Raw genomic sequence first — 15,105 nt, forward strand, 5'->3', positions numbered from 1 at the left:
CCTATTTGTGCAGCACAGGCCCCGCCCACTAGGTCCCGCCTCCACCAGGCCGGCTCCCCGCGGATCGCGGCGTGCGCGCGCGCAGGCGCGGGGTAGTGGGGCCGCGCGCTCCCGAAGGGCTGGCTCTTCTGCATCCTGGGATGCCCCGCACGAAGTCCGCGTCGGGCAGCGTTTCTGCTGCCCCGGGGAGGCAAGCGGTTCTGAGCCGGTTCTTCCAGTCTGCCGGAAGCCTGAGTTCCACCGCGTCCTCCACGGAGCCGGCGGAGAAGGTAGACGACGACTCCTCAGCGCCCCCAGCGGAGGCCGCCGGGGCTGGGTTCTGTCCTCGACGGGGAGGGGCCACGTGGTGGGCGGGGCCAGACGGTCAGGGGCGGGGCGGGACGGGCGCGTAGGTGTCGCAGCCGGAAGGGGAGGCAGTGTGGAGCGCCTAAGGGTGGGGAGATCTGAGAAGGCGGAGCCGGGAAGGAGAAGGTGGTGACGTCTGCGGGTCCCTGTTTTCGTTGAAAGGCTTTTATTACCCGATTAGTAGTAATCGATTTGAGATCTTGTTGCCTTCTGTCGTTAACCGGAACCTGAGGCGAAAACTTTAGTGGATGCAGGTCCAGGATACATTTTTTAACCTCCGTCGTCCCTTCTTTACGTTTTCCCTACGGTATTGACGGTTGAAGAACTTTACTTACATATGCTTGCTTGGCTGAGGAGAACAAAGCTGTCTTTAAGGCTTGTGTTGCAAATTCAGAAGCACTGCTCTGTGTTTCAGATCTCACTCTGCTACTGTGCAGCTTCCCAGTGTAAAGTGTGATATAAGCGTTTGGGTGGATAAAATTCCTGTTGACGTTCAAATAGTTAAAAGCCATTCAAATAGTTAAAAGCAAAGTAAAACAAACCCCAAACCCCACCGTGATGTTGCCACAAGTGCAGGCCCAAGGGCAGCGATCCCTGAGGTTCCTTGTTATATTCCCCACACAGGCGGGGGGGGGGGGGGGGGGGGGGGGGGGGGGGAGGGGAGGGAGGGAGGGGGTGTCTCTCTTGCTCAGGGTGCCTTAGGCGTGGGACTCTGTCACTTCCCAGACTGAGGATGTAGAAGGGGATTGTAGACTGGCTTTTAGCAATCTACCATATTTTAAAGCAGGTGCAAAATGGTGTAAGAATCTTAACCCCTTTCATTTAGTTTTCTTCCTTAAACAGATTGCTCTTCCCTCTGCCCGTCTTGAGAATGAGCTATATTTTCATGATGTCATGAAGATTTTATTTTGCACCCACTATTGACAGAATATTGTGGGAAACTTTTAAGCTTTTCTTAGATTACCTGCCAACAAATAGTCCTGGGACATCTGTTAACAGTGGCTGTAAGCTTTGAAACAGAAAATGTTTGTATTATCTCACTTTCTCCCACAATTTTGCATTTTGAAAACACATTTTTTATCTTCTATGTAACGCATGTAAGTAGGAAAGGCGAGAACACCACTTAATTTCAGCTGAGGTGAGTGGTGAGCGGCTGCACCTGCCTGTGTCCTTCTCTGATGGCAAAAGCAGCTGCCCAAAGCCTCTCTGGAGTAAAGTAGATCTCTGTGGGAAGAGTGGAAGGCGGGGCACTTACTGTCCTTCTGTAGCAAGGTTTAAATGACTTAAACCTTAGGATGGCATCACCGCACCATTTTCAACCTCCTGATACAGGTTACAAGAGGTGACAGCAGGAAGAGATCCCGGGGGAGTGATGGGCCCGTTAAGAGGAAAGCGAAGAAAGTTCCAGAGAAGGAAGAAGAAAATACCTCAATAACATCTGGCAACCCTGGTAAGTGCTAGGGAATGAGTCTTCTCAGCTGCTGGGGTTCGCAGCGGGCAGAGGAGGCCAATGGGGCATGGAGCCTTGCTTTCCCCTGTGGAGAAGGATCTCTGTTGTGCCTGAGCTGGTGTTTGGGGAGCTAGGGCCACAGTGGAACTCACTTCCCTAATTTGGTTCTTTCCAACTTTCTCTTCTGTTCACTTTTGCTATAATTTTTAAAAGTGTGTGCGCGCGCGCATGTGTGTGTGTGGTAGACGTTTAGAGGCCTGCAGAGCCATGAGATGTGGAGTCCTCCTGGAGTACCTGATATGGTTGCTGGGACTTGAACTCAGGTACTCTGATGAAAGAGTATGTGTGCTTCACCACTGAGCCATCTCTCCAGTCCCTTTCGCTGTACTAAGTCTTGGTCATAGAGATGAAACATGTGTTAGTGATTTATTTATTATGTGTGTGTGTGCCTGGGAAATGGGTACAAGAAGTCAGAGGACAATTTCCAGGAGCCATTTCTCTCCTCCCAGTGTGTTGAGTTCTGGCACTGAACTCGGATTGTAAGGCTTGTTGGCAAGCAGCCTTACCCAGGGAGCCATTTTACAGTCCCCATCTTGTTATCCATTTCCACAGACTTTAACGTTTCACTTCTAAAACGCTGCACTGGCCAACAGAACGTCTCTGTTTCCCGTACCTCCCAGCCCTGGCCATGACCGCCTTGTCTGCTGCGTCTGTCATTTTGACTGCTCCACATTCCTCTTCTTACATCCTGGCAGTATTCTATTACACAGAACTACCTTGTTCCTAGATTCTTCCATGTACAAGTTCCTTTTTTTTAAACCTGGGCTACAAAACAGAAGGAAAATCTTAACACTCACAGGAAACCTTTATGTACATTTGAGAAAATGAGGTCAAATGTACACTGATGTAGTGGTATTTTATTTGTGGGCTTTTTGTTTGTGTCAAGACAGGGTTTCTCTGTACAGCCCTAGCTGTCCTGGAACTAGCTCTGTAGACCAGGCTGGCCTTGAACTCACAGAGATCCGCCTACCTCTGCCTCTCAAGTGCTGAGATTAAAGGCACAAGCTAGTGCTACCTTAGCCTGGTTTGGCTTCTGTGTTTCAATAAATAAAGCTTGCCTGAGGATCAGATTGCAGAGCTAAACTACTAGAAGCTAGGGAGTGGTGGCACACATCTTTAATCCCAGAACTCAAGGCCACCCTGGGATACTTGAGATTGAATCTGTCTAAAAAGAGAAATAGAACTCACACAAAGGTGATCCCAGACTTGGGAGGTAGAGACAGGAGTGGTATGGCTGGGTGGAGAGAGGTCTATAAGGCAGGAGGAGAGAACTCATTGCAGTCTGCAGTCATGGCTGAGGACAGGATCACCCCTTTGTTTGTCTGAGCCTTGGTAGAGGTAAGAACTCTGCAGTGATTTGGCTGCTTTGCTTTTCTGATCTTCATCTTGGAATATCCAATATCCCAGTATCTGTCTCTGGGTTTTTATTATTCATGCTACACATTGGAAAAGATATCCCAAAGTATATTTTTAGAATAAGCGAAACCTCACTAAATCTAATAAATTATATTTGAAAAAAATCAGAATTTTAGAAGAAATTTCTAACAGAAAGAGTGAGATTTTCTTCCACACTGTTTGGCCTATGACTCAGCATATTCCCAGCTAGCTCGTACATCTTAAATTAACCCGTTTCTATTAATTGTGTATTGCTACAAGGCAGTGACTTACTGGGCAAGTTCTGGTGTCTGTCTCCTTTGGCAGCTACATGGTGTCTCTTTGACTCCACCTTCCTGTCTGACTTTTGGCTAAAACAGCTTTATTCATCAACTAATAAAAGCAACACATATACAATAGGACATCCCACATTATTATAATTGTGTCATTTATTTGCTTATTGTTTGTTTATTTATTATTACAAATGTTTGTGGAGGCCAGAGGACAACATGAAGGAGCTGGTCCTCTCCTACTTTCTAATTTCACGGGATTGGACTTAGTTCCTCAGTCTTGGTGACAAGTACCTTTCCTGCTGAGCTGTTTAGCCGGCCTCCTTTATTGTAGCTCTCAGTGGATTTCATCAGTGAATGAAGTTATAGGTATATTTCAGTGTGCCATATTTATCTTGAGCAGTGTTTTTTTTTTAATATCACATTATAGTTAGGTTCATTGTTCCAATGGGGTATTGTTCTGAAAAATTCTAGATTATGAATTGATGTAATGAAGTCAAAATACAATTAGTATGTTTTCTTCTTATTTCCCAAGAGCCAAAGAAATGTCTGAGGCCCAGGATTGCTTTAAAGTCTCTGGAAAAGTTGAAAGAATTCTGCTGTGATTCTGCCCTCCCTCCAAACACAGTCCAGACAGAACCTCTTCGAGAGAGATTTGCAGTTCTGCCAAAATGTACTGATTTTGAAGACATCACTCTTCAGCGTGCAAAGAGTGCAGTTTCTTCTGAGGATTTCAGATCCCACGCTAATCTGAAAGTATGTAACTTTTGTGTAAGAGACAGTCACTCACTCCTGTCCCGAAATAGTTAGGTTCTTTGGGGTTATCACGGAAATCAGTGATGTCCACAGGTGGCCAATCATCTGTGTCAGCTGAGGAACTGTTTCTTTCTTAGTTGTTTTTCTTTTCAATATTTAGAGTTTTAATGTATATTTGGGAGAGGTTGCTTTAAAACAAGACAGAACACCTGCAGGCAGCCCTGCTGTATTGTGTAGACTGGGGGTACTGATTGGGGGTGCTTTTCATTGATAGTTTTCATAATTTGCATGGGAAATTCCCGTGGCAGCACGTAGGTGTGAGTTTTTTGGTTGGAAACTTGGCAGATACAGAGTCAATTCAGAGGTAAGATAAATGAGTATCAGTTTTTCTGGAAGTCTATCTTATTCCATAAATGAATAAGGGAATAATTTTTTTCCTAGAAAATGTATTTCTGTGAATGTGAATTAACTTTTATATTATATAGCTTTCTTGGATTTATATAAAATCATGGAAACAAAAGGGAAAATCTCATAAAAATTAAAAATAATTGCCTTCTCAGACCCAATAAAGTATCCTAAATTTCTCTTGCCATGAATCTCTGCCTCTTCTCTTTGGAGGCAATGTGTGCACTAAGGACTTTTCTTGTTGCTGAGATGAACTGAGAAAGCAGCTTAAGGAAAGGTTTATTTTAGCTTAGGGTAGGCTGGTCTGATCCATTAGCAGGGAATTCCTGTGGCAGGGCACGAGAGGCCTGGCCACAGAGCGTCTGTACCCTCTGTAGTCAGGGCAGGAGACCCTGGCCACAGAGTGTCTGTACCCTCTCTAGTCAGGGCAGGAGACCCTGGCCACAGAGCATCTGTACCCTCTGTAGTCAGGGCATGAGAGGCCTGGCCACAGAGCATCTGTACCCTCTGTAGTCAGGGCAGGAGACCCTGGCCACAGAGCATCTGTACTCTCTGTAGTCAGGGCAGGAGACCCTGGCCACAGAGCGTCTGTACCCTCTCTAGTCAGTGCAGGAGACCCTGGCCACAGAGCATCTGTACCCTCTGTATTCAGGGCAGGAGACCCTGGCCACAGAGCATCTGTACCCTCTGTATTCAGGGCAGGAGACCCTGGCCACAGAGCATCTGTACCCTCTGTATTCAGGGCAGGAGACCCTGGCCACAGAGCATCTGTACCCTCTCTAGTCAGGGCAGGAGACCCTGGCCACAGAGCATCTGTACCCTCTAGTCAGGGCAGGAGACCCTGGCCACAGAGCGTCTGTACCCTCTAGTCAGGGCAGGAGACCCTGGCCACAGAGCATCTGTACCCTCTCTAGTCAGGGCAGGAGACCCTGGCCACAGAGCGTCTGTACCCTCTGTAGTCAGGGCAGGAGACCCTGGCCACAGAGCATCTGTACCCTCTGTAGTCAGGGCAGGAGACCCTGGCCACAGTGCATCTGTACCCACTGTAGTCAGGGCAGGAGACCCTGGCCACAGAGCATCTGTATCCTCTGTAGTCAGGGTGCAGAGTGTGTACTAATAGCTATATGAAACGAGAAAATTAAAAAGCATATAGAACATTAAACTGTTTAAACTTTCAAACATGCTTATTTATATAGTTTATTCTGGTGGTTTACCTTTGTATCTAGTTAATTTTTAGAATTAGCTTACAATGTAATTGTTTTCTTTTTCCTTATGATATCACATGCCACTATACTTTGTTCTCATTTGTACCCCTCCCCCACTTCTCCTGAGTTTTAAACTTTTATTTTGAAAAACAAATTAAAGCCTATAAGATAATTTGGCCTCAGTATGGCTTTAGAATATGTGATATGTCTTTAGAAACCTTCCATGTGGAGCCACCAACTGTTAGCTTTTTGTCAAACTGGCCTTTTCTCTGAGTACTCAGCAATTCAGTTGGTGCTTCCTAAATTGTATACATTTTTTTTGATTTCCAGGACAGTCAGTCTGGACCATGTCCTGAAAATTTCCAGAAGGCTTCTGATTGTAAACCTTTTAACAAACGGTCCAAAAGTGTCTATACACCATTAGAGTTGCAGTACATAGACCTGAAGCAGCAGCACAAAGATGCAGTGTTGTGTGTGGAGTGTGGGTACAAGTACAGATTCTTCGGGGAAGATGCAGAGGTGAGTTCTGTTCTCCCTCCCTTTCTTCTTTAATTCCTCTTTCCCTCCCTCTTTCCCTCCCTCCTTCCCCCTCTCTCTTTCTTTCTCTTTCTCTGTCTCTCTTTTCTCATAGGGTCATGCTGCCCAGACTGGTTTAGAACTCTTGATCCTGCCACTTGAGCCACTCCCCACCCCCAAGTTCTGGGATTACAGATGTTCATCACCAACAAGGTCTGCTTATAAATTTGTTTTCATGGTGGCTCAAGTCTTTAATCCCAGAACTTGGGAGGCAGAGGCAGGCCTCTTAGTTTGAGGCCAACTTTAGAGAGTTCCAGGATAGCCAGGGCTACACAGAGAAACCCTGTCTTGAAAAACCAAAAAATTTTTTTTTTAATTTTCTTAATTAAATTCTTAATCGATGGGAGAAGACTCAGTTCATTGTGGATGGTGCCGTTCCTAAGCTGGTAGTCCTGGGTCTATAAGAATACAGGCTGAGTAAGCCATAAGGAGCAAGCCAGTAAGCAGCACCTCTCCATGGCCTCTGCATCAGCTCCTGCCTCCAGGTTCCTGCCCAGTCCGAGTTTCTGCCCTGGCTTTGTTTACTGATGGACTGTGATGTAGAATTAAAAGGCAAATAAACTCTTCCTTCCTCAACTTGCTTGTGGTCATAGTGTTTCATCATAGCAATGGTAGCCCTGACTAAGACGGGTCCCAGGATTTAATTTAGGTCACAAGGCTTAGAAGCAAGTGCTCTTGCCCACTGAACTATTTTGCCGGTCATCTTTCTGGCTTTCTGAAAAAGAAGCTAGATTCGTTACCCTTTAAGAAATACTGTCACTTTTTTCTATTGAGGGCTCACAGTTACAGAGGGTTAGTGTCCATGACCATCGTGGTAGGGAGCATGGAAGCAGGCATGCAGGCATACATGGTGCTGGAGCAGTAGCCAAGTGCTTACGTATTGAGACACAAGTACAGGGCAGAGAAAGAGAAGCAAACTGAGAATGGTGTGGCCTTTTGAAACCTCAGCCTACCCGCAGTGACACAGCACACCTCCTTCTTAATCCTTCTGTGTAAATGGACTCATCCTTTTAAATGTTCTGTAGTGTCTTCTACTTGTCAGTATTCATGTGTGCCATTTGCGTAACAATGTCTTATTCCATTACACTCTCAGGCTCCTCATGTAGGAAAGACTGAACATTTTAAGGTTTTGGTAACATTAGTATATGTCTAAGGACACTGAAGAAGAGCTGTTGTGTTTTTGGGATTTAGAGATACGGATGTTGGCTCTGAAGTCATTCCTATTGGAAGTGTCCAAAGTAGATAAAACCATACTTTATTTATTTATTTATTTATTTATTTTTACAAGGAATGTCCTTTCAACATTTTATTGATGATGTATGTGTTTAGAGAAGTATCAGATCCTAAGTACATGTGTGCAGCTTGATGAACTTTTAACCAAGTGAACAAACCTTAGCCCGGGAATCTTGAGTAGATATTTATTAACATTCTCTCTCCCTACACTTTTCAGATTGCTTCCCGGGAACTCAATATTTATTGCCACTTAGACCACAACTTTATGACAGCAAGCATACCCACCCACAGACTGTTTGTGCATGTCCGCCGACTTGTGGCCAAAGGATACAAGGTCAGTTTCGACTTTGATTTGTGGAAAAGTTATTGGGACTTTTGTAGAGAGCAAAAGCTGTCTCTAAGGTGGTAGAAAGGCTTTCACTGGCTTTAGAATTTGGGACTAGGAGAAAGTAAAATGTGTTGTGGTTATTAACATTGTATCTTGCTTTTCATTCTGTTTTTGCTTCCTGAGCCAGGGTCTAAGCTGTAAAGCCTAGGACGGACTTGAACTCACATAAACTCTGGAGTGCTGGGCTCATAAGGAATGCCCTGCCATGTGAGCCCCAGAGTGCTCTCTGCTGCAGCCACAGAGTGTTTCTTCACCCTTCATTCACTTGCCAGTTGCTTGGGTTTTTATCTGCTTTGCATCTGGAGATCAAGGGTTGACCTGCTTATTTTCAGTGCTTCTGAATTAACTTTTTGACATTTTGAAGTGATTTTTCTCTTAGACAATGATTCATTGGACTTCACAGCAAGCATGTCTTATTTTTGTTGAAGGTTGGCGTCGTGAAGCAAACGGAAACTGCCGCACTAAAGGCCATCGGAGACAATAAAAGTTCTGTTTTCTCCCGGAAGTTGACCGCTCTTTATACGAAATCCACACTCATTGGAGAAGATATCCTTTTAGAATAGAGATTTTTGTCTTTCTTGTTGTAGGGCTTTGTTTTAAAATGACAAGTTTAACTGAACAATTTTTTTTTCCTGAATGAGAATGTATTTGATGAGGTGTCTAGCCACTATCCACCCTGTTACTTCAGCCGTGATGGGTGTGTCACTGAGGGGAGGGAAGGTAGTGGCTGGATACAGTGTGTGCCCATTGTCGTAGTGTGAGCAGAATTCGTCATATTAATTCATCATTTTATTAATAGCAGGTATAAAATGAGCCTAATGAAACATGCCAGGTTAGTAGCCCTTTGAAAAGACATTTTCTCCTAGGACCATTTGTGGGGCAGTGTTAGCTGTCTAGGGCCTTGCCAGTTCCTTAGAGTCTTGCTAAAGTGAGACCTGAAAATAGTTTACTAACTTCACATGAAAAGAACTTCAAAGACAAAATCAAGGCACAGTTAAGTACGAGGCCACCTTCATTAATTGTTGACATCATAAAAATTATTGAAAATGGGTAGTTGGTTGAAATTTCCTCTTGTAGGTTTCAGTGTACACAATAATCATCCCCAGTTTATCATCACTCGTAAGTTCTTTATGTTACTTGAAGCAAAATAGTTTTAAAAGCATAGTAATGAAATTCCTAGTGTTTTGTTTTGATATGGAGTCTCACTGTGCAGCACAGGCTGGCTTTAAATTCCTTCTTTAGCTGCTGGCCCTGGGATTATACTTACCTGACCACCATACCTGACATGTCATTTTAACAAATGAAATAGTTATTCATAAGAAAGGAGCAGGGGCCAATAAAATATTCAGATAGTAGGTCAAGTTTCTCTTTATTTTTTTCTTCTTGGAAATAGATTTTTTTCATATAATATGTTCTGACCACAGTTTCCCCTCCCCCCGCAACTCCCAGTTTCTTACCACCTCCTCTCCCATTTAAATCCACAACCTTTTCTGTCTCTGTTAGGAAACAAGCAGGCATCTAAGGACTAATAATAAAATAACATACAAGTGATAAAGCAAAATGAAAAAAAATTAGAATAGGACAAAGCCAGACACAAAAAAGAGACAAAGAAAAAGCACAAGAAATGAAGATACAGAAATAAACACCGTTCATATACACAGGAATCACATAAACCCCAACTGAAAGTTATGATCATACCCAAAGGACCTGAAAGATTGAAAAGCAAAAAGACAAACAAACAAAACTTGACTCAACAATCTGAGACGAAGAACTTCCAGAGATATGGTTGAGTTCATTTTGTGATCGCCGTCTACTGCTGGGTATGCAGCCTGCCCTGGGGAGTGGTTGTGTCCCCAGAGACTCCCTTGGAGAAAACTAAATTTTCATTTGGAGATAGCTTTCAGGATAGAGAAGGAGGAGTGTGACCACTGCGCCTTTCAGCTCTAGGAAAATGTTTTATTTTATGTGTATGGGTGTTTTGTCTACATGTATACCTATGCACTGTATTCGTGCCTGGTGCCCAAGGAAGCCATTAGATACCCTGGGGTTAGAATTGCTTTTGTTTGTGAGCCATCCTGTGGGTACTGGGTTTGAACATGGGTCCTCTAGAGGAGCATCCACAGTGCTTTGACCACTGAGCCATCTCTCCAACCCTAGGTTAGGTCTCTTCATAGTAAAAGAAAGTAGGGATTAGAAAGTTTAAATGATAATGTGTGAAAGCAGTATTTCAGTTGGAGTTTTGTTGTTAAAACATTTATTTATTTTTACATGTACCTCATGTGTGTCTGGTGCCAGTGTGATCTAGAAGAGGGCATCATTTCCCCTTGAGCTGGAATTATAGATGGTCGTGAGCCACTTTGTAGGTGTTTGGGATTGAGCCTGGATCCTCTGGAAATTCTTAACCACTGAACCATCTTTCCAGGGCCCGTATTATAGTTTCCTAGAAAGTTATTTCAGGCCGGGCGGTGGTGGCGCACGCCTTTAATCCCAGCACTTGGAAGGCAGAGGCAGGCGGATCTCTGTGAGTTCTAGACCAGCCTGGTGTACAAGAGCTAGTTCCAGGACAGGCTCCAAAACCACAGAGAAACCCTGTCTCGAAAAACCAAAAAAAAAAAAAAAAAAGAAATTTCAGCTTGCTTAGCTTCTACCCAAACTCTGAGATGTATTTGTTTAAGTGAGAGAATCAGGAGGGAATGGTCACCACTGAGGTGGACGGCAGAGCATCAGGAGGAACGGTCACCACTGGGAGGACTGTGGAGCATCAGGAGGAACGGTCACCACTGAGGAGGACAGCAGAGCATCAGGAGGAACGGTCACCACTGAGGAGGACAGCAGAGCATCAGGAGGAACGGTCACCACTGAGGAGGACTGTGGAGCATCAGGAGGAACGGTCACCACTGAGGAGGACAGCAGAGCATCAGGAGGAACGGTCACCACTGAGGAGGACTGTGGAGCATCAGGAGGAACGGTCACCACTGAGGAGGACAGCAGAGCATCAGGAGGAACGGTCACCACTGAGGAGGACTGTGGAGCATCAGGAGGAACGGTCACCACTGAGGAGGACAGCAGAGCATCAGGAGGAACGGTCACCACTGAGGAGGACTGTGGAGCATCAGGAGGAACGGTCACCACTGAGGAGGACAGCAGAGCATCAGGAGGAACGGTCACCACTGAGGAGGACTGTGGAGCATCAGGAGCTCTGTTGTTTTAAGCTGATCAAGCTGCAAGAACCTGGTACTTTGCATTTTTCCTGAGCTTGAATCTCTTATTTGGAGCCTTTCCCCCAAGCGGTCCCCTTCTCTGCCTTGCTTCAGTTGCCGGTAAGGCTCTTACCTCCTGATAACCAGGTCGGATGTCTCCAGGATGACTTTGTCCAGAATCAGCTTTTATCCTTGAGAATTTTGATTAATGGGATTAATTTCATACATGTGTGTGCATATATATTCCTATATGTAAATATGTTTTTGTTTAACCAAAATGTCTTACAATTCTCTAGAATTTTTTAGAGAATTTACTTCTAGAGTTTTAGGCACGTTATAGATGAAAATTCATTTATGATACTTTAACGTGTTTGCTTTGCTTTGTGAATTCATTATATGATTGCTAAGGATGCAAGTCTCAGCAATATCTCAGCAAAGTGGGTTTGTGTGTGAATTCCCACCGGGCTGGGGACACACTGCTAGGTCCTTTGGAAGCGAGAAGATAATAGTTGCCTGTCCTTGTGCCTCTTATAGTTCAGGGAAGAGATGACATTCAGCTATGGTCATAATTGAAAGGATGCTGCATGAGAAAAACCTTTATGAGTTAATAGGAATTAAGCATGTGATTTTCTTTAACATTATTACATGTGAATCCTCTAATCAGAGTGGATGATTCTGTGAACATTGATGAGGTAATGACAGATACTTCTACCAGCTATCTCCTCTGTGTCTGTGAAGAGCAGGAAAGCACTAAGGACAGAAAGAAGGGGAACACTTCCATTGGTATTGTGGTAAGTCCTCTGAAGGTGAGGAATGAAGGATGGTGTTCATGGCACCTCGTGAGCAGCCGTGAGCGGTGCACATGAGGAGTCTGGTGGGGTGTGCTTCCAGGGAGTTTCCTAGGACCATTTTCCTCACAGCGTTACCCTCAAGTAACTAGTCAGGATTTTCTTTTCTGGTCACTTGGCACTCTGCCTGAAAGATCAGATAGTTTCAGACTATATGCTGTTGTTAAGAATTGAAAATGGTGGCTGTGACAGGCACACATGAGGACTGGGAGCACAGTAAGATACTACGCCAAGCAGGGCCATGGCTAGCAGCTTCCTCTTGGTGTGTAATCTAATGGGAGTGATTATGGAACCACCCTGAATAGATTTGAAGGAGATGTAAAATGAAATGTTAAGTGGCTAATGCAAGATAGTATATTTTATATATAGCATAGTATAAATTAATATCAGAACTGTCTCCACTGTCTTCCAGATAAATATGATTCAGGAGCTATAGTTTTACTGATTGTGCCTTCTGCCAACTTAGGAGTAAATTTACCTATTTAAGGTCTACTTAGACTGCGCCCCTCAGAACTATCAGATTCCCTTGTCATCACTGTTTTTGCCTTTCCTAAAGTCTACTGCAGTCAGTGACCAGCATTCACAGAAATTCCCAAAGTCTGACTGTCTTCAGTGTATCTTTCAGTACATTATTCATACCACAGCACTTGCTAACTTGACATTTGCTTAGCCAGTAAGCCCCCATCTCAGGGAGTCAGCAGTACTGTGGGTGTTGAGGGGGCTCGAATGAATCTTTTCTCTTGAGAAGCACTTTCTATCTAGTCATAGACAGTCGGTCCCATCTACAAATAGTAAGGGTATTTGTCTTCAGCTTTAGCATATGTAGTGTGCTGTTGTGTGTTTACCTGGAGCTCAGACTAAAGACAGAGTGGATAGCACAGGAGAGCACACTTGGGGCGTTTAGAATAGCATCCTGCCCCTGCCAAGCTCGACTGTGGGAGATGAGCAGGGATATGAAAAGATGGACAGCGGTCCTTGACCCTGAAGGGTGCTTTTCGGTTCCTGTCCTTGACCTCAGCGGTTACTTTTCTCATCCTGAGCTCTAGGCCAAGGCTGCACTTTTCCCTTGGGCTCCGGAACCCTGCAGAGTTGCACAGGGCCACTCGGACCACGCTGCTCCAGTCGCTCAGATGCAGAGTGGCCTAGTGGTGCTCATTTCCCTTGACCCAGCACTGTCCACCCTGCGTGTTTCTCACCATGACGAGCACCTTACATTTTCCGGTCACCGTCTGAGAGTCTCCTCTGGGTGCTGGCAGTTGGTCTGAAATTGAAGCCTCGCTGTTGAGAACCACTGCAAGCATGCCTGTGTCTTCATTTTAGGCCACACAGTTTTGTTCAGCCTGTGGATTTCTTAATGTTGCACATTTCTCGGAGTAATTCACGTGCAGGTATTGTCATTAGATTAGTTCTTTGATTAAAGCGACAGAGAACTTGACTGGCTCATAACTCTGCCATCTGTTTATGTAAATGCTTCGTTTGTGGACTGGGACTTGAACTTAAATAGGTAAACCTAATGTAACTAGTGCCACAGCTGTGGGCACTGGAGGATACTTCCGGGCTGGAATTGATGACATTCCCTGGCTACAGATGTAGGATTTAAAGAAATTATGAAATATTCAAGTGGAAAAGATGAATAGAAACTTAACAGAGAAATAAAAAAAAAAAAAAGAAACTTAACAGAGTAGAGTGAGACAGTCACCCAGAAAGGTAACTCTAACACTACCCAGAATCCTCCATCCCCAGGTGCCTTTCCTTCTATAGTAACTGTAACCTGACTGTGAGGCAAACAGTAATGCCCTTCTCTTTCAGTTCCAGTTCTACCACTTTCAGCTTTATATGCAAAGCAAGCATGTTATAATAGTGTATTGAATCTTTTGTTTCCCATTTTGTGTGCAAAATAAAAAAATGTTTTTGTGTTTATTTATTTGGTTTGTGTGGGGTCACATGTACTGTGGTGCATGCTTACAGACATTAGAGGGCACTTTGGAGATCAGTTCTTTCTACCATGTGAGGATCACAGAGGTCACCAGGCTTGAGAGCAAGCACTTTTGGCTGCTGGGCCGTCTAGCTGACCTGAGTGTGACATTTGTTTACGTGCTGCGGATCTTTGATTGCAGTGCTCTTAGTAGTTTCGTCTACTCATTCCTCTGTGGCTGGGCACATGGGGCTCTTGGTGGTCTTTGGCTCACAAAGAATACGTTTATGAGTATTTTTGTGTCTCTTAATACAATACCCAGGTTCGCATGAATGTATTCCTGGGGAGGAATTGCTGTGTAAACACTGCAGACATGGTCTCCTTTTCTAGACAGAGCTTGGATCTAGTTGGAAGTGGCTGTCAGTTGAATGCGTCAACAGTATAAAGATCTGTCACGCTTGTGACTTTTTGTTAATGTGTGCTGTCTCTAGTTATCTCTGAAACGTCAGTAGCAGAGAGAGTGCCAGCTGGAGGGTTGGACTGCTCAGGCTTGAATCCCGGTTCCATCCTTTTATTGCTCTGAGGCCTTGGTTAAGTAACTTCATCACTTCTGCATCTCTTCCAAACCTTGACCCTTGCAGGTTTTTTTTTCCTGTTCTGACACAGGGCTGACAAGGGGTGGTTTTCAGCTGTCCTGGCTTTTTTACTGAACATTCGTTATGCCTGGTTTTGTTGTGCAGCAATCAGACTGTTACGTCTATGCCAGCAGGTGTGTTCCCTGATGCTTTGTTGTGGTGCCTTGCTCTCCTAGTGGGCCAGGCTGCCAGAGCTTTCACACGCTAGTTGTCTGATTTGGTCCTTGTAACAACCCGATGAGGGGAGCTGTTAATGTCTTTCCGTGTCTAGAAGAGAAAGCTGATGCCCAAGGACTTGGTGACTTATCATAGCACTCTGATAGGTACATCAGGTCCCAACCCATGCTCAGGGTGTCCTGAAATTCCCACGTAAGACATTGCATTATCTGTCTGTCTGTCTGTCTATGTTCACATGTGCATATGTG

At 44.7% G+C, this 15,105-nt stretch overlaps 1 protein-coding gene across 2 annotated transcripts in view; it reads left to right on the forward strand.

Annotated features, from left to right (window-relative positions):
* The first annotated feature begins 34 nt into the window (after window positions 1-34).
* The window catches only part of Msh3 (mutS homolog 3), a 149,566-nt gene continuing 134,495 nt past the window's right edge, over window positions 35-15,105 (forward strand). For both annotated transcript variants that reach the window (XM_075976332.1, XM_075976333.1), the window contains exons 1-7: window positions 35-269; window positions 1,678-1,795; window positions 4,055-4,275; window positions 6,216-6,404; window positions 7,912-8,028; window positions 8,511-8,628; window positions 11,928-12,073. In XM_075976332.1, coding sequence (XP_075832447.1) covers window positions 141-269; window positions 1,678-1,795; window positions 4,055-4,275; window positions 6,216-6,404; window positions 7,912-8,028; window positions 8,511-8,628; window positions 11,928-12,073 — 1,038 coding nt within the window. In that variant the 5' untranslated portion in view covers window positions 35-140. The remainder of the gene's footprint in view (window positions 270-1,677; window positions 1,796-4,054; window positions 4,276-6,215; window positions 6,405-7,911; window positions 8,029-8,510; window positions 8,629-11,927; window positions 12,074-15,105) is intronic.

The sequence above is a fragment of the Microtus pennsylvanicus genome, chromosome 6, assembly GCF_037038515.1.
Source record: "Microtus pennsylvanicus isolate mMicPen1 chromosome 6, mMicPen1.hap1, whole genome shotgun sequence".
In the NCBI taxonomy this organism is placed as follows: domain Eukaryota; kingdom Metazoa; phylum Chordata; class Mammalia; order Rodentia; family Cricetidae; genus Microtus; species Microtus pennsylvanicus.